Source organism: Lissotriton vulgaris, chromosome 7 (assembly GCF_964263255.1).
Source record: "Lissotriton vulgaris chromosome 7, aLisVul1.2, whole genome shotgun sequence".
In the NCBI taxonomy this organism is placed as follows: domain Eukaryota; kingdom Metazoa; phylum Chordata; class Amphibia; order Caudata; family Salamandridae; genus Lissotriton; species Lissotriton vulgaris.
In genome coordinates, this window is record NC_141695.1 from 608239010 (window position 1) to 608266251 (window position 27242).

The window sequence follows — 27242 nt, forward strand, 5'->3', positions numbered from 1 at the left end:
ACTAGAGCGGCTGAAAACGACTGCTTGCACTGTGCAAGATGCTGTTTGCAATGATTGCACAGTGCGTACAAGTATTCGGCACTGTGCAATCATTGCGAACAGCATTGCCTACCACACTATGCAGTTTGCGTAGTGCTACGCATAGCCTGCAAAGTGCGAAGTGCACTTCGCGTAGCTACGCGTAGCGCTACTACGCAAACTACGCCCAGGGTTAGACTCATTAACACACAACGTGCGGTAAAAAATCTTAGGTCTGGTGGCTCTGCAGGGGATGAGTACTACAGGGTCTCAGCTCTGATTGGCTGAAGTTTGGATGTTTTAAAACAATGTAGATAGGTTACTAAATATTGTTGTTTTTAAATGGAGTTAATGCTAAGGCTTTAGCACTACTATTATTACTGTTACTGTGGGACTTCCACCATGACGGGGAAGATTCAAGCATGTGAATCTATAAAAGATACAATACTGGAGAACAGAGAGATGACGTCTTCGTGGAAGGTTTTGACATCAAAGTGTTCCTCTGGTATAGTTCATCATGTTGATACAATATCTAATTGGTTGTATCATCAGGTGGAAGATGTCATAATGGGAGTAAGATGTGAGGTGAAAGGCCTGAGTCAATTTGTCTTTTTCGAAGACTGTGCACTCTATGCCAAATCACCAAGTTTGTAACATGCCAAAGACAATTCTTTTTCAAAGGACAACTGTGAGACATACTGGCAATTCAAACTCTTCAAAGTAGATTACTCAATATTGCTTTTCTCAAAAGAAAACCATCCCTAAATCATTCACTGCTTCATTTGCATCCTTTTATGTTCTTTGGGTAGTTATGATACGGAATGAAAACCAGATGTTAGGATCTTCAACACATGTGAATTTGGAATGGAACTTTGATTCAAGCCATCATCTACAAGCTCAGACATACAAGTCCAAATGCAAGCACATAAGAATAACAGATTGGCGCATACATGTTTAGGCTAGGAACAACCTTACACTCACTCATACACTACCTTGATTGGAGGATCCATGAGGCAAACTCTTCACCTGTCGCCCAAGAATCCACCTCAGTGGAGTACATCTCCTCTGTGAAGCACAAGAGATGAAAAGAGAGCGCATTAGTGAGCCAGGTGAGACTTAGAAAGCACTGATGGTGCACTCATGAACATGAGTTTATCATGTATGGGAGGGGCAGTAAGGAGGGATGACATCAGACCTGATGACACTTTTAGCACTCACCGGTGAAGGTGTATGCCTCCAACACTATCTTCCCCTTTCTCTCATTGGCCGTCCATTCCAGCAGGGTGGGCGGGTGTTTGCGGCACACGTTAGGGGCAGCAGCTGCCTGCTGACTGGATTTCAGGAGTTTGTTCTGGCATATGGCCCGATATCCATCCAGCCCGTGGTCGGAAACGTACCTGTAAACATAGTAAGGGGTCGAAGGTTAGTGTTGATGTGTGGTACAAAGTGTTGTGCAATGCAAAGCTGAGAGCCCATGTCAAAGGATGAGGAAGCTTAAAGCTATCCAAAGGTGGGAATAGGGCAATATACAGTGCAAGTTGAGGTAGAAAGGGGTGCCGTGTTAGGGTGGTATCTCGATCAAATGACAACTGTGAATATCAAAATAAACAAACTCGCTAAGACTTTTTGGTGCAAACAATTGTCCGTAAGTAAGGTAGATCGAGGCTCCCACTACGTAGTTGAGGAGTGTAAGCCAATGACGGTTACAAAAGAAATCTTATTCCGTCATAGCAACACCTCAGTCATCAAACCAAGGCTTACCGGAAACACGTTAAGTGCTTTGCTATGCTAATGGGTTTCAGTGCGCTTGCTGACTATAGAAGTAGACTTATAAGGCTCCGATTCAAGGCAGCATTTCTATTTTTTAATAAGCATTTATTGACATTTCAGTGTAAGTGTACTGTAGATATTGAAAGCAAAACAATATGGCAACTGAGGAAAAACCAGCTTACTACAGTGCCATTAAACTGTCACTCTTGTCAATTAACTTATGTCTCAGAAAAAAAAATCAGTTTTTTAAAAGAACCCTCACCCACTAATCTCTTTCATGGCATGCTTCATCATCGGGTTCCAAAAGGGGTTCCCACTTAAGATGCCGAGTGCATCTTAGGTGTGCTGCAACGCCTAATTACAGCAGAGTTGCTTTTTTCTTGTGATGGAGTAAATTTGTGAGTGAATTTTTAAAACTACCTTCAGGATATCCATCCTTGAGGGATAAATTTTAATAATGGACTCCTGGGTAGGTTAAACACAGTGGTGGATGAGCAGTGAGAAATTAGTTGTCTATCACATCCTGGTCTTTGGTTGACGTGTTTCAGTCAATGGCGCGTGCTGGTTGAGTCACATTGGCTTTCTTCAGGACCAAGGTGTTAGGGCAAAAAAATAGTGAATGCACACTCACTTAGGCATGCGTATAAGAGGTGGTTTATTCACGACTTACGATTTTCACCCAACTTCGTGTAGTATCTGTAAAGATCGAGTACAGCGGGACAGACAATGCATGAAGACATGGTAGAATTAAAAAGCACTGTTTAAGATTATACAGAGCTGCACAGCAGGCGTGTAACGTGCAACATACTCAACATGGAACTGGACGAATGTATCCAGTTTTCCACACACACATGTAGTAGTCAAGTTGCATGCAGTTGTCTAAAACATTTATGGGTCTATGTGTAAAAATCCTCACCCATACCATTTCGTTTTGGATAGTCCTTTATAATATTAAAGAGCAATTTCAGTTTAAAGCGCTCCCTGCCACATATCACTAGTTGTGACAATGAGCAGCTCTCGGCACTTTCTGCCCATTTAATTCAACTGTAATCATAGCCGGTTGTGTAATCAGGCAGAAAGCCAGTGTTGTGTTGTGCCCTATGGCGTATGTGGCCTAGGGATCTGTGGTCTCTTTCCCTGTGTTGTTGCTTAACTTATTTCTTTATGGTAAAAAGATGATGCGGCACAACATTAACTGTGCGACATGCCAGTAGGTATAAGTGAAAGGAGAAGCAGAATATAGGCGGACGTTTTCCCCTATGTCATCTACACATGTTGTTACCAACTAGGGCAACGTGGATCCCGAGGGAGGCTACACCTAAAGTCTCACTCTGAGGAGGGGAACAAACAGAGTACAATCAGCACAATTCTTTCCTCAGTATTAATTATAAAAACTGCTCAAGTCTAGTGATCCCTCCCATATGGTTTGCGACCTCCAGCAGGACCTCCTCCCTGATTTACTTCGTCAAGGTCGTCCCTCTGCCTTTATACCTACTGCGGTCCTGCTCGGAATCTGGATATTGCTACGACCCCGGCACGAGCAGACTAAGAAGCAAGGCCAGCATCCCGGGGTTTGCGCGCCAGCGTGTGTGTGCCAACGTCATGCAGTTCAGGCGACTTTTTTCATTGGACACTCCTGTCCAACTGTAAAATGAACCCACTATTGTCCTTCAGTCTCATGTTTGATTTCACAAGCGTGTTATAAGGATAACATTACAAGTGTGGACGTGTGTGATAAGAACATTTTTGCTCAGCTGATTCAAAGTAGTATGCACATATTCTTGTCATTTGGGTGCAGACAAACATTAAAAGATTTATGTACATTTGGGGGTGCATTATATTCAATCATACTACTCACAGACTAGGTTGCTACTATGCACTGCACCGACGAAGGGAACTATGATGTTGCTTCCACATATTGCGGAATTCACCATAACTAGCTTATGGAATATGGTCTAGTGTAGTGTATGTAAGGGGTTACAAGCAAATTACAGAAGTACCGAATAAACTTCTTGTTGAAGCTGTAAAAATCGAATACAGTGATATAGACATAATGCATCAAGACATGGTAGAATTAAAAAGCAATGATGAAGATAATGCAGAGCTGGCGCCACAGGAATGTGTCGTGCAACATACTCATCATGCAACTAGAAACATGCATCTGGATTTCCACACACATGTGTTGTATTCAAGACGCATGCCATTGTCTAAAACATTTACGGGTCTATGTGTAAAAATCACCGCCAATACCATTTCAGTTTCCCTGGGATCCCACTCCAGAACTAAGAAACAAGAACAAAAGTCAGAATCTAAAGGTGACATCCCAAAGAAAGAGTCAGACTTTCATGTCCCAGAATGTCGTATTTCTATACACTCCCTACGATTGATAAAAACCGGACGCCACCACCGTGATGCCCAGTAGTTTTCTTCCTTGAGCCACTTTCACAGTTTAGTGACTTTTTTCTGAAACCTTTGGTACAGGGCACCTCAACTTATTTGACGGACACCAGTATTTGCTTAGCCTACCCAACAAAGTTAACTATGATCCGGAGAACAATCTTTTGATGAGCTTTGACATAGAGAGTCTGTGCACCAGCCTTCTGCAGGTGGAAACCATGACCGTCATCAGGGATGCACTGGACGAAACAAATTGGGAATACAATAGCCCACGCCGGTTCATAAGGGACTGTGCACATTTGGTCCTGATGGAGAATTTATTTGCCTTTAAAGGGAATACTCTACTGACAGACAATTCGGAACATCAATAAGGAGCACATATGCCCCTAGTGTGGCAGGACTTTGGGTTCATCTTTGAGAAAATACATATCTTGGGTACTAACAACCGCTACAGAGGAAGAATAAAACTATGGAAACGATGCATAGATGATATTCTGATCATCTGGAAGGGACAGACACAGTCACTGGACCCATTTTTGGAATGGATCAATGAACGTAACACTAATTTGTAATTTACACATACAGTAGATGGCAGAACAATCACTTTCCTGGAAGTAACAATATTTGCAGAGAATGGAAAACTACATACAAGAACTTACAATAAAGCAACGGACAAGAACACCTTACTATAATTTGACAGTTTCCACCCAAGAGCACTAAGGGAGAATCTACCCTATGGCCAATTTAAAGACTAAGGAGAAACTGCAGTAAAATTGAAGACTTCAATGCACAAGCAAAATCCCTTCCAGAGAAGTTACTGGTCCGAGAGCAGCCAGAGAAAATCATAAGGTCTACCCGGAAACGTGCATGCAATCAAAACAGGGAAGGCCTGTTAGAGGAACATATCAGAAGGGAGGCTGCCACTGCGATAACATGATTCACAACCTACAGTACAATTTCCAATTAAGTGACAAAAGCCATAAACAAGCATTGTCTCAAACTAGAAACAGGGAACTTTAACTGTGAGAAACCCCTGTTCTCTTTCAAGACGGCAAGCCATCTGAAGGACTGTCTAGTCTCCACACACCCCAAAAGACCCTCAGAACAAAGGAACACTGTATTGAATAACTGGGGTCTACCTAATGACGTGGGTCATTACGCTTGTGGCAATTGCAGCGTCTGCCACTTGACTTCAACTACAAGGATGTTCAATCTGGAACCAGGCAAGATTTGGACTATAATAAAACATGGCCTTGTCAGTTACGATTCATAGGAATGACCAGCAGGAAAGTCAAAACCAGGATTTGCGAACATCGCAGCAATGTGAGATGCAAACAAAACACCACGAGGAAGGCCACACACAAAATGACATGCGCTGGGTTGTAATTGAACAACTGGAAGCTGGTCAGGACAACCTACTGAGTCGGCTCTTTGAGAAAGAACAGTGATGGATCAATCACTTGTCCATACAGAATATAGGGCTGAATGATGACATACCTTGGAACGCGTTCTCTGTGAGATACACAGGCCATACCTCTCTACATCCAATGATCTGCAAGATTCATGTACAGGTCTTTCAGATACCTGACTTACTTGAACAAATATGAGTGTACAAGATTTATTGTACGAGCCCTTCCAAATCTTGCTACTTGGAACAGTAAAAGGCCCCAAGACCATGAGAGTCTTTTTTTGATAACTGTACTAGTGCGTATAGGGGCACTTTTTATGAATACCAGTACTCAGGGGTGACATCGCATAATACATGCCTTGAAAATAATACTGTCCCTAAAAGTATTGTTAATAAATTTTGATTGCTTAACCCTGGGCCTTCTCTGATTTGCTCGTAACCCCTTAGATACCCTAAGGAAACTACACTAGACCATATACCATGAGCTATATATGACGTATTCTGCATTATGTGGAAGCAACTTTGTGGTTCCCTTCCCCGGTGCAGAGCATAGTAGCACCCTGGCCTGTGAGTTATATGATTGAATATAATGCATTCCCAAATGTACATTTCAATGTTTGTCTGGACCCAAGTGACCAGAATACGTGCATACTACTATGAATCAGCTGAGCAAAATGTTCCTTTACACACACACCCGCACCTTACATTTTCTCCTTATAAAACACCTGTGAAATCTAACACAACTCTGTCTGTAGTGACTTAATTTACAGTTGGGGGTTACCAATTAGGGACATGACAAAAGTGGCCAATGAGAGAAGCCACGTGGCCGGCATGACGTTGGCATACGCGTGCTAACGCGCAAACCCTGGGACGCAGACCTCACTCCTTAGTCCACGGGGGCCGGGGTCTGAGAAATATCCAGATCCAAGGCAGGACCGCAGTAGGTATGAAGGCAGGCGGATGACCTTGATGAAATAAGTTGGTGAGGGGGAGGATGTCTCGCCTGGAGGTCGCAACCCGTCTGGGAGCGATCACAGACCTTAGCAGTTTTTTTGTATCATACTGAGGAAAAAAATTGGGCTGATGGTACTCTGTTTGTTCCCCTCCACAGAGTGCGACCATAGGCGCTGCCTACCCCTGTGATCCATTTTGCCCTACTTGGTGGCAGAGCAAGTATGTGACATAGGGGAAAACTTCCATCCATTTTCTGGTTCTCCTTTCACTTATACCTAATGGCATGTCACACAGTGAATGTTGTGCTGCATGCTTCTTTTTACCATAAAGAAATAAGTTAAGTGAAAACACAGAAGAGCGAGACCACGCATCCCTGTACACATCCACTGTATGGGGCCAAGCAACACTGGTTTTCTGCCTGATGGCACTACAGGCTATGATTACAGTTGAATGAAATGGGCATAAAGTGTTGAGAGGTGCTCGTTGTCACAACAAGTGGTATGTGGCAAATGCAAAGAGAGAGCGCTTTAAAATGAAATTGCCCTATAATATTATAAAGGACAATACAAACTGAAATGGTATGGGTGGTGGTATTTACACATGGACCCATAAATGTTTTAGACAACTGCATGCATCTTGAATACAACACTTGGGCATGGAAAACTGGATACATTTGTCCAGTTGCATCATGAGCATGTTGCACGACATGCACCTTCTACGCCTGCTCTGGGTTATCTTCATCAGTGCTTTTTAATCCTACCACGTCTTCATGCATTATGTCTGTCCCACTGTATTCGACCTTTATTTTTACTCCAAGAAGTTGGGTGAAAATCTTAAGTCACGAATAAACCACCCCATTTATGCATGCCTTAGTGTGTGTGCATTCACAATTTTGTTTATATTTTTATCTTAACACCTTGGTCCTGAAGAAAGCGGCTGTGACTCAACCAGCACTTACCCTTAGCTGAAACAGGTCGACCAAACACAAGGATGTGAGAGACTACTAATTTCTCACTGCACATCCCCCACCGTTTGTAACCCTACCCCCGGAGTCCATTATTACAATTTATCCCTATAGGGCGCATGTCCTGGAGGTAAGTAGAAAAATATTTTTGTAAAAACATCGTTTTACATTAATATTGTTAAAAAACATGCAAAAATATTGTTTCTTAATATACATATACTTTAAAGTAGACATTCTTAAATGTTTTAATATATACCATTACTATGTTATTTAAATAAATCTCACTAATATTTAATCTACATCTAAATATATACTTATATAAACACACATACATATATATGTTTGTATTTTTACATATACATATATGTATATAAGGTAACACAATTATTTAAAAAATATATTTTATATTATATTATTATTCATATTATTAGTAACTTTTACCCCACCGAAGTACAACGCTCTTCCTACTGTTGCATTAAATACACTATACCCACTCCAGTCTGTGCAACCGTAGGAAAAGCATTGGACTTCGGAGGGCTTAAATTTACCATTCCCACCTCTGTCAGTAGAGAAAACGTTGTACTTCGAAGGGGTAAGATTTACTATTCCCCCTCCAATCTGTGCAACAGTAGGGAGAGTGTTGGACTTTGGAGGAGTTAAATTTACTATTCCCACTCTAGTCTGTGCAACAGTAGAGAAAGCGTTGGACTTCGGAGGGGAAAGATTTACTGTTTCCACTCCAATCAGTTTAACGTAGGGAAAGCACTGGCCTTTCAGAGGGGTTACATTTACTATTCCTACTCCAGTCTGTGCAACAGTAGGGAAAAAGGGTTGGACATTGGAGGGGTTACATTTCCTATTCTTAACAACCATATTAATTGACTGAAAAAATTATATTCTTGCCAACAATATTTCTGCATCACAATATTTTTGTATCACAATTTTGTTTTCCTGATATTTCTATTTTCCGATATTTACAACTCAATATTTTGTCTAAATACCCCCGCTAGGTGTCTGTGTGCTTGTGAGAAGTACAATACATGAAAAGACAAGCATTATACAGTCTGCGCATGGTGAATATGTGTGTTAGTAAAGGGTATGTTTGCATGTAGTACACGGTGGCACAATACAGATAGGCTACAGTAATGAGCAGTGCATACAGAATGAATGGCATATCGACTGTATGTTATGTTGATTTGTATAGCACGGCTGATCACCTGGTAGCTGGAGTCGGTGCATAGGTGTGGGCATGAGGGTGTAGGGAGTCAGCCTCTGAGAATTCATTGAAGAACCAGGTCTTCAGCTTTTTGCGGAATTCAAGAAGCAAAGAGGAGGCCCTGATGTGTAGAGGGAGGTCATTGCAGGCTTTGGGTGCAATGGGGTAGAATGCAGACCTCCTGTTCAGCTTTTGCGGATACAGAGAAGTGTTTGCAAGTGACAGTGAGGCTGAAGACAGGTATTTGGTGGGTTGGTAGAAGTCAATGCAGTTGTTTAGGTATTTTGGGCCTGTGTTGTACAGTGCCTTGTATGCGTGTTTGTGGTGCACAATACATGGAGGTAATAGAGTTGGATAGTGCGTGTGTTGTGTACATACACCGAGTCCAAGTGTGCCTGTAATGATACATTACAAGGCAGACCCTGTGTTTTATTTTGGGAGACCCAGCCTGCATGTCGAAGACATGAGGAGAAGAGAAACCTTTCCCCGACAGATTTATGTATGGCTGCATTCCTAAAAGCTGGGTGTGACACAATGAAGAAGGGAGAGAGACTCCAACAGTTTACTTTAAAGGGTGCTCTTTGATTCAGTGAGAGATCACAAGAAAGGAGATGGAGCTGGTAAGGAAGTCATAAAGAGTAAGGCTGGGACCCTGGGATTAACTTTTTAAAGCACATATCATTGTGGCTGACATACAGGTGTGAACTCTAGTCACTCCTATGGCCTGTGTTGTGGAGCTATGAGCTTTGAAGTCTCTCTCGCTGTGACAGACAGCCTTTCAAAAGGAAAAGGAAGAAGAAGAGTGTACACTTTAAAAGAAGCAGAACCCCAACATAACACTTCAAAGGCTTAGACCCTATATCACAATTGGTGTCTGGAGTAGACTATATGAATTCCTCTTCCTCTCCTCCTCACTCTCTCCTCCCTCGGTTCAATCTTGGATGGATCAGGTGAATCTACTTAACAATAAACCCATCAAATGCCTTGGTGTCATACTCGACAAAAAACTCAATCTAATCTCCCACATCAATTCCACTGCAAAGTCTGCTCGATACCAACTGCTCCTTCTTTGGGGAATTTGTCGCTTCTTCCCGGAGCAGGACCTTAAAACCCTGGTGCAATCGCTGGTCCTCTCCAGACTGGACTACTGCAATTCTCTTCTCACTGGCCTCCCCAAATCCCACTTGTCCCCCTTAAATCTGTTCTCCATTCAGCAGCTTGGTTCATTTATGGGGCCAAAAGAAGCGACCACATCACACCGATGTTATCCACCCTCCGCTGGCTTCCCATCGAGACTAGAGCTATCTACAAGACTGCCTGTATCACCCACAAAGCCTTGCACTCCTCCTCTCCTCGCTACCTGGCGAATAAACTGAAACTCTCTGGAGGCTCTAGACCATCACGTAATCCGGAAAATCTACTGCTTGAACCTCCCATTTTCAAGAAGGAAAGATTGATGACCCAATCCTTTTCAGGCAACGCAGTGAGAATCTGGAACTCCCTTCCGCCTCAGCTCCGGACCACCACCTCCTTCCAGGCCTTCAAAACGGACCTCAAAGTTCTCCTCCTCCAAAGTCACCTCCAAAAGTAACTCACGCCCTCTCTATTATCTGAAGGAAGACCTCCCATTATTGAAAAAAATCCTATTCTCCATGACTATGGAAGTGCTTTCCCAGTGTGTTCTTGTGGTTGGAGTATTTGCCATTTATTCCAGTATTATCCTTGTACCTGTGTTTAGTACTCTTTTTTAACATGCACACGCCACTTTTCTCTTGTAACACACTGTTTGCTACCTCTCACATTTTGTTTGCTTTTGATACTTGCACAAGTGTCACGATTGTCTACGTAACGTTTGTTCTTGTGCCTGAGTGTCTAGCATATATTGCAGTATTATACCTCTAATTGTACTTTGTTTTCTCTTGTAACCTGCACACTTGTCACCTTTTCCTCCTGTAATGCACTGTTTGCTACCTCATGTATTTTTTTTGCTCATAATTGTCTCTTTTACCTCATGTAACTTAACGTCTGCTTTTGTAATTTGTTCACTTGTAATTTTCTCCTCATGTATCATCACAGTTCCTATTGTGAAGCTCTCTGACGCCTTCAAGCAAAGTCCGCGCTATATAAAAACGCATAAATAAATAAATAAATAGAATAAACCCCAGAAATTTGTCATCTGCCAAGGAGACAGACAAGCTGCGTGAGGAGGTGAATCTTTGCAAAACGTCTGCCTTTGACCAGGTTAGGGGGGCCAAGGCTTGCTAGTCTCCCTTCAGGGTGAGGGGGCATCATCAAGGGAAATGAAGACCATCTGCTCTGGAGTACCAGTACCTGCCGGCTTGCTTGCCAATACCAGTGTGAAAGAGGGGCGAGTTGAAGGGAGCCCGGTCCAGTGGGGAGCCCTGTCGAGCAGACTCCTGGTGCGAGGTGAGAGGAGAAGGCTGCTGCACCAAACAGGTTGTTGCCTATGTGCAGAATCAGGCCAGCGACCGCCGTATGCTAGGAAAGGGCTGCCATGAAGATAGTAATGAACTGTATGCTGTGCAGGGAGAGTGAAACCAGTACCACATTGTTGCGGTACCTCGTATGCCAGGAGGGGCCACCATGGAAGTTATTGCTGTCGTCAAGTGCCAAGACTTATGTAGGCCTTAGCTGGGACACTGTATGCCAGGAGGATCGATTGTGTTATAGACTGCCGTGCAGTGAGGACCAGCACCTTGTTTGCATGTACTGCTGCACCACGTATGCCAGGAGGGGCTGCCGGTACTGAGTGTGCTGTGAAGTTCGGGCGACCGAACAGAGAAATGAAAGCGGTGACCTGCGGGTCAAAACAAGCAACTAGGAGTTTCACTGTTCAGAAGACATCCCAAATATTCCACTAATGTTTTGCAGAGACTGTAAGTTATTGGCACTGCTCTATGTATGTTTGTGATGATCTGCAAAAGCCAGTGCTAGAAAATATAGTCCCTTTTCATATGAAGCTGACTAACTGCAGCGTTCCCGAGCCGTGAATTGTTTGGATATTTTCCCTTTCGTTACGGATTTAAGGACCTCAATCCGATCCAGTCCAGGTGATTCAACGGCACTTGAATTCTAGGACTGTCGTGCTTGTTACATCTGTCTTGAGAAAGACCCGCTGCGACCTCATTCATCTTGGCACGCGAAGGGTCGAAACGTCGACACTTTTTCCAATTGGCCCCAATACTCCAGAAACCCAATAGAATTGACAAAGCAACAAATGGGATTCTGTAAATTTGGATTAATGGATGGCCTCTTTTGAAAGTTGAACTTGTATATATGTGTATAAACTATCTATATTGGAAATCATTTCTGTACATATTGTATGTGTCACATAAGCACTATTCACCATTGTCACATGTTGCACTATTTTACTATGATATTGACAGTCATTTATGAATTACTTTGAACGCATTTTGAAAAATATAATGATATAAAAAGTTCTATACAGGCTTTTCTTTTCATTTATTGCAAGAACCTGTTGTGAATTCCTGTCAGAGGGAGGTGTTAATATCAAATGCAGATAGAATCTACAAATTAGTTGTTTCACTACCCGACAGAACCAATTTTCCTTTTAATCAGAAAATATAGTCCAGCCACTCTGAATGGTTCTGTAATCAGTGTCCCTGAAAAGATCACTAATAACGGGTCTAGAAGTAAAGCAAAGAGACCAGAGGCAGAGAATGTAACTGCCCAGTCCTTCCACCAAACCCGTCCCACAGTCAATGTTTTGCCAGGCCCAGCATTAGCATGCTCTCACTTTTGGACATAAACCACCCAACAAGCACATAAGGGCCATGAAGTCTAAGTCTTTGGGCAAAATTTTAAAACGAATCCCCCCCCAAATAAATTGACTCAGAGGTCAGAATTAGCCATGTTACCCAAGGACGATAGCGGCCTTAACAAAGAGTCCTCAATTATCTTGAATCTAACATTAACAGGGAGTGCACGCAATAATGACTAGGAGGCATCACAAAGCCTAGCTAACCATTACTTACTTGAGAAGTGGCTTTTCCAGAGTGGGTGAGGGAGTGATGCAGTCCAGCAGGGCAGCGGTAAGTAGCCAGGCACGCCTGTTCTGTTCGGCCACTGGATTCTGCCACGTCAGGGACACCAGCTGGCTGAGAACCTCATCACGCAGAGCAGGGTGGGCTAGAACCCGCTGAGCGATGTAGTTGCCCAGCGTTACCTCCTGCCAGTCTTGTAGCCGGGTGTCCCCCACAAAGCGAAGGATCTGAAAAGAAAATAGAGATATGAGGTGGATGAGAGGGTGCAAAAAGTGTTAAACAGAGGCCTGAGCAAAGAAAGAGCTATACACATAAAACAGAGACCACAGGCGAGACAGAGACAGCCAGGCAAAGGAGATCCTCCTCAACACTCGCTCCGCTCGCAAACACGCCATCAAACTCTGGGAACTCCTAGACTCCACCGACGTCGCCTTCCTAACGGAGACCTGGCTGAACACCACCTCAGCACCAGACATCGCCATAGCCATCCCACAGGGCTACAAGGTCTCCCGCAGAGACCGCACCAACGGAGTGGGAGGCGGAATCGCCATCGTCCACAAAGACTCCATCAGAATCTCAACCAACACCGACGATATCATTACCACCGCCGAGCACATGCACTTCCAGATTCACACCGATCCCAACACGACCCTCAGAGGATCACTCATCTACAGACCCCCCGACCACGACCACAGTTCAGCGACACCATCACCGACCTAATCAGCACCCACGCCCTCGCCTCCACGGACTACATCCTCCTCGGGGACCTGAACTTCCACCTCGAGAACAACAACGACGCCAACTCCACCACCCTGATGGACAACCTAGCCAACCTCGGACTCAAACAGCTTGTGACAACACCCACCCACACCGCTGGACACACACTTGACCCCATCTTCCCCACAAGGCCCCATCACTCCTTCAACTACACCTCCAAACCCCACTGGACCGACCACAGATGCGTCCACCTCACCTTCAGGAAACCCACCACACACCAACGCACCCAACAGCTGCCGCGCCGCTGCTGGGGAAAGGTCACCGAGGACCAACTAACGACCACCCTCGCCCGGAGACCACCCACTGACACCACCGACCCAGACACTGCCGCAACCAACCTCACACAGTGGATCAACGACTGCGACAACACCCTCACCCCTCTCAAGACCGCCACAACCAGCCACACCGACAAGAAAGCCACCCGGTTCACCGAAGACCTCCAGATCTCCAAACACACCTGTCGGAAACTGGAGAAGAAATGGCTCCACGACCGAACACCAGACAGCCACACAGCCCTCAAAAGCGCCAACCGCAGGCACCATCAACTCATCAGGACTGCCAAGAGGACCGCCTTCAAAGACCGCCGAGACAAGAACGCACACAACACCAAAGAGCTCTTCAACATCGTGAAAGAACTCTCCAACCCCAGCTCCAACACCAACGACATCCCACCATCACAAGACCTGTGCGACTCCCTGGCTACCTTCTTTCATCGCAAGATCACCGACATCCACGACAGCCTCAACTCCGACCCCCCCGCACCCACCACCGAGTCCACCACCTCTGCAACCACCACCCACACCAGCCGCCTGACCGCCTGGTCCAACGTCAGCGACAAAGACACCATCAAAACCAGGAACTCCATCCACTCCGGATCCCCATCTGACCCCTGCCCTCAGTCGCCCACGTCGCACGACAACATAACCTCAACATCATCTCCTACGCCGATGACACCCAGCTGATCATATCCCTCACCGAAAACCCCCACACCGTCAAAGCCAACCTCCACAGAGGAATGAAGGCCGTAGCCGACTGGATGAAGGACAGCAGACTGAAGCTGAACTCAGACAAAACGGAGATCCTCATCCTCGGACCCACCCCCTCAGCCTGGGACGACTCCTGGTGGCCTACATCGCTAGGCGCAGCCCCGGAACCCACAGACCACACACGCAACCTGGGGGTTATCCTCGACTCCACCCTCTCCATGACCAGGCAAGTCAACGCCATCTCCACGTCCTACTTCAACACCCTCCGAATGCTCCGCAGAATCTTCAAATGGATCCCCACCGACACTAGAAAGACCGTCACCCAGGCCCTCATCACCAGGAGACTAGACTACGGGAACGCCCTCTACTCAGGAACTACAAACAAGCTCCTGAGACGACTGCAACGAATCCAGAACGCCTCGGTTCGAATGATCCTCGACGTCCCCCGCCGCAGCCACATCACACCCCACCTGAGAGGCCTGCACTTGCTCCCCGTCAACAAGAGGATCACCTTCAAGCTCCTCATCCACGCACACAAAGCACTACACAACACCGGACCCACCTACCTCAGCAACCGACTCAGCTTCCTCACCCCCACCCGAAGCCTCCGCTTAGCCAACCTCGCCACAGTCCCTCGGATCCGGAAAACCACAGCCAGAGGAAGATCCTTCTCCTACCTCGCCGCCAAGACCTGGAACACTCTCCCAACCAATCTACGACAGACTCAGGACCTACTGGCCTTCAGAAGACTCCTCAAGACCTGGCTCTACGACCAGTAGCGCCCCCCCCCCCCACCCTCCCTCCCCTCCCCTAATGTCTTGAGACCCTCACAGGATTTGATTGATTGATTGATTGAGAGCCCACAAGTTAGACTGAGCAAGCTAGACACAGGAGCGATGGCCAACCACAAAAACAGGGCATACAGGTAAACCAGAGTGAACCAGACAACCGTCGGTGAGGTGAAGACAGTTAGGCAAAGGATAGACCATTAGACCGTCAGTGAGACAGAGCTAGCCTGGTAAGCAAGACACCATAGGTAAAACAGTAAGCTGGGCAAAGCAGGAGCTGTGGGTGAGAGAGAGCCAGAGCTCTGGCAAACAGAGACTGTCAGTGAGCCAGACCAGCCAATCAAACCAGAAACTACAGGCGAGACAGGGTCTTATGGGCAGTTAGACCCTGTCTCACCTATAGTATCTGCTCTGATTGGCTGAAACTCAGCTAAATGAACAAAGTAGAGAGTGTGGGTGAATTGAAGCCAGACAGGCAGTGTGAGCCTGTCAATACATAAGCATCGGGTAAGAGAGAGGCACCTTGGCAAAGCAGACACCTCACGAGAGACTGTCCTAGCCAAGGAAGTAAAGACAGTAAGTTTGAATGCTCCAGCCGGGCAAACAGGAGCCTGAATCTGATAGAAAACCAGCTGGGCAAAGCAGACAGAGCGGCTAAAAGAAACCAGAAGGGTACAGCAGAAAATGTGGAAATGTCGCATCCGTGCAGAGCTGAGCCACTGAAGAGCCTCAGTCTCTGGAGAGTGGTGGACTCTGGAGAGACCCCGCTACTGCTGAGACTGAGCCACTGAAGGGTCAAAGGGCCGTATTTAGAGTTGGGCAGATATGGGAAACCAGCCAAAAAGTGGTGGATGTTCCATCCGCTGTGGTTAAGTGCCATCACTCCTAAGTCATTGGGCGGGACATCTGGCTCTTTTTGGCAGTCTCCCATAGGCCCAGTTATAAGTACGTCCCAAAGTCTGGGTCGCACAACAATCAAAAATGAGTCCCAGTCACTGGAGAGCGGTTCTACCAAGTCTGCTCTTTGCTAATTATGAAGCTACTAATGTGGGGTTCCTACTTCTAAACATTCCGTGGCCAGATCAATACTCTTTTATTTCCATATTTTACCCAAAGGCCAGCACACCCCTTTCGGATAGACCTGCAGCCCACTCAACCACAAGAAAATGCAAGTGTTGCTATTTCTAAGAGGAATGTTCCAAAGAAATCGGCAAGGCCCGAAGAGCAATCGATAACTTTTTAACATTATAGTGGGCTTTGGATTCTGACCCTAGAAAGGACACACAAGTAGATCAGACTTCACTAACTATTTCTATCAATAAGGTTGTACATCCGGATCATGTTTTCTCGTTTGGCTTTTCTATGCCTGTTCCCAGCAACCGAACAACTTAGAGGATGAGCTTGTTGGTCTATTGTTATGAATTGTAGGCCATTATCTCTTTATATATATAAATAGATTACCCACTGCCCCTATAAATCCTGGCTGTTCTTGTATGAGATAACAATATAGGGCCGGATGTATCAAGGCTTTTTGAGTTCGCAAACGGGCCGATTCACAAACGCAAAAAATGCTATGCGGATGTAGCAAAGCATATTTTGAGATACGGTAACATGCTACCGAATCACAAAAAAGGATTGCCATTCGCTATTAGGAAGGGGCGTGTTTAGGGCGTCCCTTCCTAATACCAAATCGCATTAGTATGTATGAATGTTTTGCGACCAAAATGCGGTCGCATAACATTCACATTTTACTACCTACTTCAAAGTAGGTGGTAACCCATTCGCAAATGGTAAGGGGCCCCTAAGGGATGAAAAACGTTTTTAATTTTTTTTTAAACGCATACCGTTTTTTTTAAGGAAAAATGTCTGCATTTAAAAAAAAAAGAATTGCTTTATTTAAAAGCAATCACAGTCATGAAGGTCTGCTGAGCCCAGCAGGCCACCATCCCTGTGATTTTTGCGATTCCTATGGGGTCGCAAATTGCGACCTACCACATTAATATTCATGAGGTAGGTAATTTGCTATCCCCTAGGAATCCCAGGAAGTGTTAAACACACTTTCTGCATTCCGTTTTGCGATTTCTTAATTGCAAATCACAAAGATTCGCATTTAGGAAATCGCAAAACAGGGCCTTGATACATCTGGCTCTAAGATCCTTGGGCCAGATGTACGACCCATCCATTCTCGAGTCGCAAATTGCATCGCATTTGCGACTCACAATTTGCTGCTTGCAAATTGGGATGCACAACAGTGTCTGAGACACTCTTTGCGATTCCCAATGGGTCGCAAATTGCATTCTCACGCATATTAATGAGGCAGTCGCAAATTGCGACCCCATTGGGAATGGCTAGCACTCCCAGGTATGGTGGCCTGCTGGGGTCAGCAGACCAACATGGCTGGGACTGCTTTGAAATAAAGCACTTTTTTTATACAGTCCGTTTAAAGGGTGCTTTTTGATTCAGTCCTTTAAAGGAAATTGTCTTTTGATCAAATTAATTGTGCATGCATTCCTAAAGGGGAAGGGGTCCCCTTCCAGTTTGCGAGTGCCTTACCACCCTTCTTTAAAGGAGTCGCTATTAGGAAGGGACACCCATGGAACGCCCCTTCCTAAGAGCGAGTCGCTAACCCTATTTTGCAAGTCACAAATTAATTAGCGACTTGAAAAATAGGGTTGGTACATGGGCCACACGTTTTTTGCGGTTGCAAATGGGCCAAAAAGCCCTTTCCGACTGCAAAAAGCTGTCGTACATCTGACCCCTTGTTCTCTTTTAGCTGTCCAAAGTAACTGATCGTGACACTGCACTGCCCTCTGGCACCACTTCCTTTACATATTTCTTTTTAAAAGGAGAAATTAAAATACTTTTTCAGACAGGAACCTATCTCTTCTAATTGAGGACTGGGACACAGAAAATTTCTTTTGATAAATAATGTTTAAAAAATATTTTTGAAAATAGATACTTTTTTTAGGAAATATAATTACGGCGACCCGCATATAGATGAAACTACCATGCTGGAGTTTACCCCTTCAGACTGTTTTAATTCTTAAGAGAAGGGCGTCCATAACTCTAGGAGGGTCGCTTCCATGCGAAATATTCTGGGTACCCGCCTAAGATATATTTACTTATAATTAAGGTTACAAATTGGACACTTACTTGAATGTTTTAAATGTATCCTTGCCAGGCCCTAATGAAAGTTACGTTTACCGAAATGGGGAATAACTTTGCAGGCAAGGAATTCTGCATGGCATTCCCTATATTCCTAGAGGTTTCACTCTCTGTAAAGGGTGACTTGTAGGGTAGGAGAGGGAAAGGGAAGAATAGTTTAGGTAGGGGTGAGCACTGCAAGCTCCCACCATGCCAAAGAAAACCTTTCTAAAGTACATGGGTAAGATGCTTGGTTGCTGATGAGGGTAAAAACCTCAAGTGATTTTACCAGCAGGAATGTGGGAACACTAGGCCAGTCTTGATCAGGCGGAGCAGAAACCCGTTCCACTTGAGTGTTAATCAGGGACCTTACCTGCAACTTAGTGGAAGGACATTTGCATGTTTTTTTTTAATATCTTTCTGTATTCCAGCCTAATCCTGTGGCATAGATGCACTGCTACATGCAGGTTTTAGTTTAAGATCTACATGTATCTGACTGGCCAGCTGTAGAATCGACAATACAGAACCTACCTGCCAGGTCACCTACCTGCTCACCTCTACCGAAAGGTGCTAGTGCTAGCCTCCGATAGCTGTCATCTCAATGCTAGATCAGAGAATCACCCACTCACCAACTTGTAGATCTCCAGCGCGTGCTGGCACTCCTCCACGGGCAGGCGCGTCAGCGGCTGCTGAAGAGGCTGTCCCAGCTCGGGTAGATTGGCTGCCTAGAGGGAGAGGAGAGCATGAGTGGCATGTAGACTGGAGTGTCCCTGGACCTGCAAGTTAATTGAGGTACTACTAACACCAACAAGGTTGGTTACTAGCCACATATAGCAAATACCTTACATACATACATACATATGACGACCTGTAGATCTCATAACCTGTACACTGTACATATCATCATAATATCCATCAGCCACATTTACCCACAACGTTCTCCTTTTACTTAGGCCCAGGGCATCTCCTCAAATACCACCTATTGGCCACACATTGCTCTCTCCTATCTCTTCAGTAAACAATTGTAAGAAATGTGTCTTTTCTGCATAGTAACCCCAGATTTTGTAATGTTTTCTGGACCCTTTTTTGGTGGATTTAGGATTCTGTGCATTCTACCACTGCTAAACAGTAGTAAAGTGCCTGTGCTTCCCCTACAAATCATATACTGTACATTGGAACTCCCTATTTGGCCTATTTAACTTTCCTGTAAGTCCATTGTAAAGACTGCCTTACCTATGACTAATGACGTGGAAAGTTAAATGTCATATCTGGGCAGCCGTGTGTATTTACAAACAAACCCACACATATTACCACAAATGTATTTATAGCAAGAGCACTGTGCTCTGACTAGGCTACAGTTTAATTGAATTGATATGACACATAGCAGGGAACACTACTTCTTCCTTGTAGAAAAAGCCTATTTGTATATAGTCATAAGTCATCCCTAAAGTGTGCGTTGTAAGCCCATAGAAGCAGAGTGCTACTATACAAAAATATGGCACACTTCATTTTGGAGTTAGTGTGCCCTACAGTAAAAATAAATGGCAAACGCTATTTCAATTGATGGGCCTGATAAGACCTTTCTTTAAAAGGCCTAAGTCGAATTAACCGCATCGCTGCGGCGGTTATTTTTGCGCTACGCAGCTTTTTTCTAAAAGCCGCGTTAGATGACGAGCTCAGCTCGTCATCCGCACACGCCCCCCCGTGGCTGATGACGAGCTGAGCTCGTCATCAGCATCGAAGGGGTTAACACCTCCAGAGCTCAAATACACATCCTTGGCAGGGATATATAACAGCACAGTATGAGGACAGTGCTTGCCTCTGGGCCCAGGAAAAGCCAATGGGCAGGGGGGTAACACTGGCCCCCGCAGCCCTCACGTGCGGGTGGGTCCCCGAGCTGCACAGGGCCCCCTCAGCACCGTACTCAGGCTTGAGAGCTCCATATTAAATACGGAGTGGGGGCCCCCTTCATGTACCTTGAAGGGGGCCTCCTCAACTTTTGTTACGCCAGTGCCAATGGGTATTCAATGCAGACCAATTAGCAGGGATTCGCTATTTGGGAGTGGACAGGAGCAGTTGGCAGAACAAACTGCAGCTTCAGCAATAACTCTTTGGACTTGCAGATGCCAAGGAGAGCTTCTCCTTTTCATTCTCAGATCTTCCCAGACAATTAGGCTCCAGCAACAGCGGGAGGAAACCAAGTCTTGACCCTGTAAAGCAGGGGAGTGGCCAAGAAGCTGAAAACAGGCCTGCCTGGTGGCAGCTGGGTCTCGTCATTTTGAAACAGGGGCTCTTGAGTAATTTCACAATAAGGCAAAGAGGAAGTGCTACAAAAGGAGATGGGGGACTGCAAGAAAATGGTTTGGATTTGGGGGTAGAATTCCTCCAATTACTGGTTAGTGAACAAGATAAATCTGGCACCTCCACCTCCTCAGAATATTCCAGGGTTTCGGAAGACCACATCTAAAGAAGAAGGCCCTGCAGGAAGAAGACTTCTGACTCCTACTGCAAGAAGAGGAATGACCTGACACACGGACTCAATGACACACAGACTCAAGGACCAGTGACTACAAGATAACCCAGTTGACTAAAGAGAACCAACCCGTTTAGGAGACCTGGCTGGAGAAAGACATGGTGCTCCGAAGCTTGACCTGAGGAACTAGGGGCTGTAAGACTGAACAGAACCAGCTTTTCCAGCAGCTGGAGACTAGGGGCCCGATGTAGGTAATTCCTATTTACCGCCTCTTAAATACCGAATCATACCGATTCGGTATTTAAGAGTAGGTAAATAGGAAGGGGGCAGATGTAGGTAATTCTTATTTTAGAATTACCGAAACTGTAAGATTCGGTATTTACCGATTCGGTAAATACGGAATCGGTATTTCCTATTGATTCCTATGGGCCTTGAAGGCCATAGGAATCAATGGGAAATACCGAATCGGTATTTACCGATTCGGTAAATACCGAATCTTGGCAGGGGGAACGGGGTGTCACTTTGACACCCTGTAGCACCCAAATTGCAGGCTTGTGTGCCATGTGGCACACATACATGCCCTAAGGGCATGTCTGTGTGTCACTTGGCATAGGTGTACATGCACAGATGTGCATGTACACTGGAATTCGGTATTTTACCATCCAATAGGATTGGGTGGTAAAATAAGAATTCCTAAGGGCCTGTGGCACTGCAAACTGTGCCACCTACATCTAGAATTACCGATTCGGTAAATATACCGAGTCAGTATTTTACCGAATCTGTAAGTTTTCCGAATCAGTAAATTTACAGATTCGGTAAAATTCTGGCCCCCTACATCTCAAAAACCAATTACCGGTCGGTAACGGCCGAAATCGGCCGTTACCGAACGGTAATTGGCGACCTACATCTGGCCCTAAGTCTGAAGGTTACACTTTTGACCGGGACAACCGGCTGAGTGTATCCAACCTCTATTGCATCGGAATTAGTCTCAAATTGTACCCAGATCCCAGTCAACTGCAAACTGTTCTTTTTTCATAGTGTTTGACATTTTCTAGTAGATTTTTGCCTTGAATTAAAAAAACCCATATATCTGGTTCCCCTTAACCTATTCTGATGATCTTCTTGTCTTTTTAGTCCTTAAAACGTTTCTATATTTTTTTAATTGGATTGGGAATTTGTTGTGTCGTTTGGTGTTTATCCGTTTGAAATTGGTGGTCCTGCTTGAAATTAGCACAAACGTCTCTGCTGCTTTTGGCATAGGCACATGGAGTTGAGCAGATGTTGATTCTGTCCTACCCCAGGTTTGATCTAACCAGAGTAGAATGATTGAGCTAATTGTGGTACCCCCTCCCAGAATAATACCATTTCTGAAAACAATCATTGTACACTCTGAACTTCTCTTGAAGAGTCCTTGCATTTGGACATTTGGTTAGATACTGACTAGGAGATTTATTTAAGTTTTTGTAACATGCTAATAGCCATCTTGCAATAAATATAAAGTGATAAAATTATGCTTCAAGTAAAAAAGTGAATAACAGGGTTCTGAGTGATATCCTAGACAACTCGAGTGCCGTTCTCTTTGTCTAATTGAGGTTTCTTAGAATCCCTCTGTGAAAAATATTCCTGTAATGTATTATTACCCATCTATTCTATATATATATTAGTCTCTTATTATTCTAACAGACATTCAGAGTAGGAGTTGCCTCAGATACATCAGGTTCCAGTCCTAGCAGTCTATCAGAGAAACATGTGAAAGATGAATGGCTCACCTCCAGTCGGGGGAGGTAATAAGATTAAAATCAGTTGCAGTACCCTCTAGGATATCTACCATTGTCTTGTATGTAGCAAGACAAGCATTTCGTTTACTCTGCTCTCACTCTATTTATATTGGAAAGGAGAGATGCTGTGCTAAACTCTTTGGCTTGGAGAATGTTCCCTCAACACCAGGGAGTGGGGGGGGGGGGGAGTGCTCTGACACTTTCAGATTAAATGAAAAGGCTTGATTATCTTACTAATTTGGGTACCTTACTGTGATGGTGATACCTAAAAGCTCCAACACATACTCCATTGGAGAAAGGAGAAGCAAAAACTGGTCCAAGTGGCCCCCTACCTCTCCTAGCCTCCACAGTCGGCCACCTCTGCGTGTAAGGGCTGGTGAAGACCACTGCCTTGTGTAAAGGCATTCTTTGAGGGTAAAGAATACAACAGAAGTGGTGCACACTCAGGGCCAACAAACAAATCAAAATTTGTACCACCACCTCACAACATCCCCAAACAAATTGGGGAATTCAAACAAGTGGTGTTATCAGCAATTTGCCAATTGGATAAACAGAAATATTACCTCAAAAAGAACATAACACCACAACAACAACAAGCTATACGTGACTTAAAAAATTAGGATTCAGTAGTTATAAAACCAGCCGACAAAAGTGGGGCCCTGGTGCTGTGGCCCAAGACCATGTTAAGGAAGGCCGAAGTCAAGTCCACAACCAAGAATAGTACCGATCAATCCAAGGTGATCCCACAATACAAACCCAAGAATTAATCAATGGGATACTGAAAGAAGAGTTTGAGGAAGGTTATCTTGGTCCTAAGGAATATGATTTCCTGTCTAAGAAACATCCACGCATCCCAGTAATTTACTTTTTGCCAGAAATTCATACATGACTTGAAGATCCACCAGGTAGACCAATCATCTCGGGATGTGACTCAATAATGGAGCTCATCGCTAAATATGCAGATATCTTTTTTAAACCTTTCATAGAAGACGTTCCTAGGAGATACAACAGATTTTATTACCAAAATCGAAGGTCAACCATTTGATTGTCAATTGCATTGGATGGTTTCGTTTGATGTCTTCAGTTTATATACACAAATACCACAAGAAGAAGTGCTGCAAGTAATAGAGCTCTGTTTAGAAATCCGACAGAGACCACACAGAGTACCAATAGAGTTCATCCTGAGGTTGGCAGAAGTAGCCTTGAAAAAGAATTTCTTCAAATTCGAGGAATCATTCTATATGCAGACGAAAGGTACTGCTAAGGGATGTCCTTTTGCACCGGAAATGGTGCTCTACATGGCCCAATACGAAGACAAATTTGTTTTCAATAACAATCCGTTTGGAGAAAGTATCTTACAATGGTACCAATACATAGACGACATCTGGTGCTTATTGAACGGCACAGAAGCAGAGTTGGATACGTTCCATGGTTGGTTGTACAGCAGGCACCAGGCATCAAGATATAAAATTAAGCCTAACCAAGAGCAAGACCAGCTTAACCTTCCTGGACGCCGAAGTTGCACAAAGGGAAAAAAATATTGATGACTACATTACAGCAATAGTCACAGATCGAAACACAATTTTACATCACACTAGCTGCCATCCGAGGAATTTGAAAGAAAATCTTCCGTATTGCCAGCTACTACGGGTACGAAGAAATTGTTCACGATGAGAAGATTTTGAAATTCATGCCTCAACATTTTGCCAACAGATGATTGAACGAGGTTATTCCAGAAAATCGATGAAACACGCAACTAAAAGAGCCTGGTTCACGCCATGAGAATCCCTTCTCAAAAAAAAAGTAAAAAAAACAACACTTGAGAAATTGGTGTGTGTGTCCACCTAAGGCCCGCAACCAACAAGTTCCGTCAGATAATTCTCAAAAATTGGCACTTACTGGAAGGATTAGAGTGTCCATTTCCTAAACCATTATTCGCAATGAAGAAAAACATCTCAATAGGGCAACAGTTAACTAGAGCTAACTTGTCACAGACCCGCCCCAAGAGTGACTTACGAACACAATGGAAAATGAAACCAGTGCAGGGCCATCACAAATGTGGGAAAAGTTCCATATGTGATCTGACATTAGAAGGTACAGAATTTCACCATAACACCATCAGATGGACACATAAAGAATTTACGAACTGCAAAATAAAGAACTTAATTTATGCAGTAATATGCCCTTGCAAAAAGATTTACATTGGCAAAACAAACCATCAGATGAATCAACGGATTGTGCAACACTGCTCAAGGATCAGGAAGAAAGTTTTAAATGCACCCAGGGTTTCTAACTATATTGAAAAAAATCATGGAGGAAAATGCTTGAAATGTACTGTGCTAACAGCAATTGCGGCAAATGCCAGAGGAGGAGATTTGGAGGAACTACTCCTGCAAAAAGAAGTGTACCTCATTTTAAAATTCAATTGTACTAGCTCCGGCCTTAATGAAATGACTAAACTTTCAACGAGTAGACCTGTTGCTCAAAACTATGAGGAAACAGGAATTCGTCAAGGCTGCCACAATGGTAACAGAAAGGCTGCGAAGGAAACATACGAGTGAATGGACAATTGTTAAAAAGTAAGAAGATAAGGCGCCATTGCTAAAGATTTATTTAATCTTTGTATGGGTGGGTTTGCTTGTTAAAAAGATCTGCATTGCCGTCAACAGGGTCCGTGTGCATTGGAAGGCCCCGTAAATTAAATGGACGAACAGAGCGTCCCAACAGAATAGACACTGCCTTCGTACAAACAGGTACGTGATCTCGCGAGTTATACAAACAAAAGAAATTAAATTGTTGAAACATATCGCGTCGCTGAAACTTTGTTGCAATTTCACTTAATAGAAAAGAGAATAACAGGACCGCCCGAGAATTGAATTTGACGAACAGCGCGTTTCAAAGGAACTGGCGATGCAAGTTTACAATCAGGTACGCAAGAATGCGAGTGATACAAACAAGAAAAATTGAACTGTCTAAATGTAACGCGTCTCTAAAACGTTGTTGCAATCTCATTTAACAGAAAAAAGCAAACAACAGGACCGCTCTACAAGTAATAAACCACAGGTAAGACACTGTCCCTCCCGACCTGTTTTAACTCAGGTAGGCAGTGTAATATGAAGGTTCAAAATGCCTTGAGAATAAAACAGAGCTGATAAGTCGTCCAAATACTTAAGCTGTTCCTTTTTCTTGTCTTCACAGGCCCTTTACTGAATAAGAAATGACCCCTGTCGCACACTAAAGATTGAGGGTGTTAAGCTGTAGACAGAAGGTAACTCTTCTTCAATTGTAAGGCGTTAATACATTGAGGTAAAGGGAGGACCTATAATGCACTGACACACAATGTTTGTTTGTTTATTAATAGTTTTTATTCACACACTAAGCCCAGAAAACAGAAGACTAATAACCCAGAAGCCACGTTGAGAGTCCCACAAGTTATATAAGGACTTGAAACGCATAAGCTTTTTTTGTTTGAGAATATAATCATTTGAATATGTGGAAATTCTAATGTGATGACATCCTTTCCTAATGTTTGTAAAAAGGTTATGTTTAAAAGCATTAGTGAAAACCAGTGGGTGAAGATATAGGTGCATTTTTGTATGTTGTAAAAGTTTCACAAGTTCAGTCACAGTATTATCATTATATGTGTATATGTTGTATATAATTATGTCTATTAATGTTTAAATGAATAAGTGTCTCTTTGACATTCAGACGCCTTTGAAATAATATAAAAGTGTCTTTAATCGAGAAAAATAAAAAATAAATGGATAATCAGATCCAAGAGGATTAAAACATTGGGTTTCATAGTGTATGTTCAAATCAAATAACAGCACTTTAAATTAGTAGCTAGGTATTCCCCAGATTTTCAATGTAATAAGGTCCCACCGTGCTACTGTCCCAGGGTCAACCCTCCTTTTAGACAAATTGTGTAAGAAGGAGGCACCTAGAACTCTTGGCAATGTTTCTACAGTAAGGAACCAAAAGTGATGATCTAAAACTGCTGTCTGTGTTAAATCCCTAACCCATAAACTCTATTCTTGCTCACACTCCATACAGGGGACACTGAAGACAGCTGGCCTTGTTCTGCCCCTCCCTGCTACACCTGACTAGTTCACAATTCTTTCCGCACAGAGAGTGGTGGAGAGAACTGAAGGGCAGCCATCATTGCACAACATTAAAATCTATCTGAGAGGACTGGAATCTCTAAAGAAAGGACCGGACCACAGCTAGGCTGAGTGGTAGTGGGCACAGTATTGCTTGATAGGGAGCAGCCTGCTGGCTGACTGCTGTTCCTAGGTGCTGATATGGGCTATGATTCGCATGAGAATTGACTGACAGGAAACTGTTGACTAAAGATGGATAAGTTATGGGGGGTGGAGTTTAGGTTTATGGATAGAATACTGGCCAAGGCATGTGCCACTAGCTTAATGAATCCGAAGAGGGAAGAACCAGACGTTGACTCAAAGGGTTCGAGAGATCAATTATTCAGAATAAAATTTAGGTTGCACATTGGTTGGAATTTCTTACTATGTGAAAAATGCCAAAGA

At 44.1% G+C, this 27242-nt stretch overlaps 1 protein-coding gene across 2 annotated transcripts in view; it reads right to left on the reverse strand.

Annotated features, from left to right (window-relative positions):
- Positions 1-27242, reverse strand: part of MYO15B (myosin XVB) — a 961787-nt gene that overhangs the window by 602384 nt on the left and 332161 nt on the right. For both annotated transcript variants that reach the window (XM_086930750.1, XM_086930751.1), the window contains 4 exons: positions 19077-19172; positions 12744-12979; positions 1237-1415; positions 1011-1083 (listed from right to left, as the gene is read on the reverse strand). In XM_086930750.1, coding sequence (XP_086786876.1) covers positions 1011-1083; positions 1237-1415; positions 12744-12979; positions 19077-19172 — 584 coding nt within the window. The remainder of the gene's footprint in view (positions 1-1010; positions 1084-1236; positions 1416-12743; positions 12980-19076; positions 19173-27242) is intronic.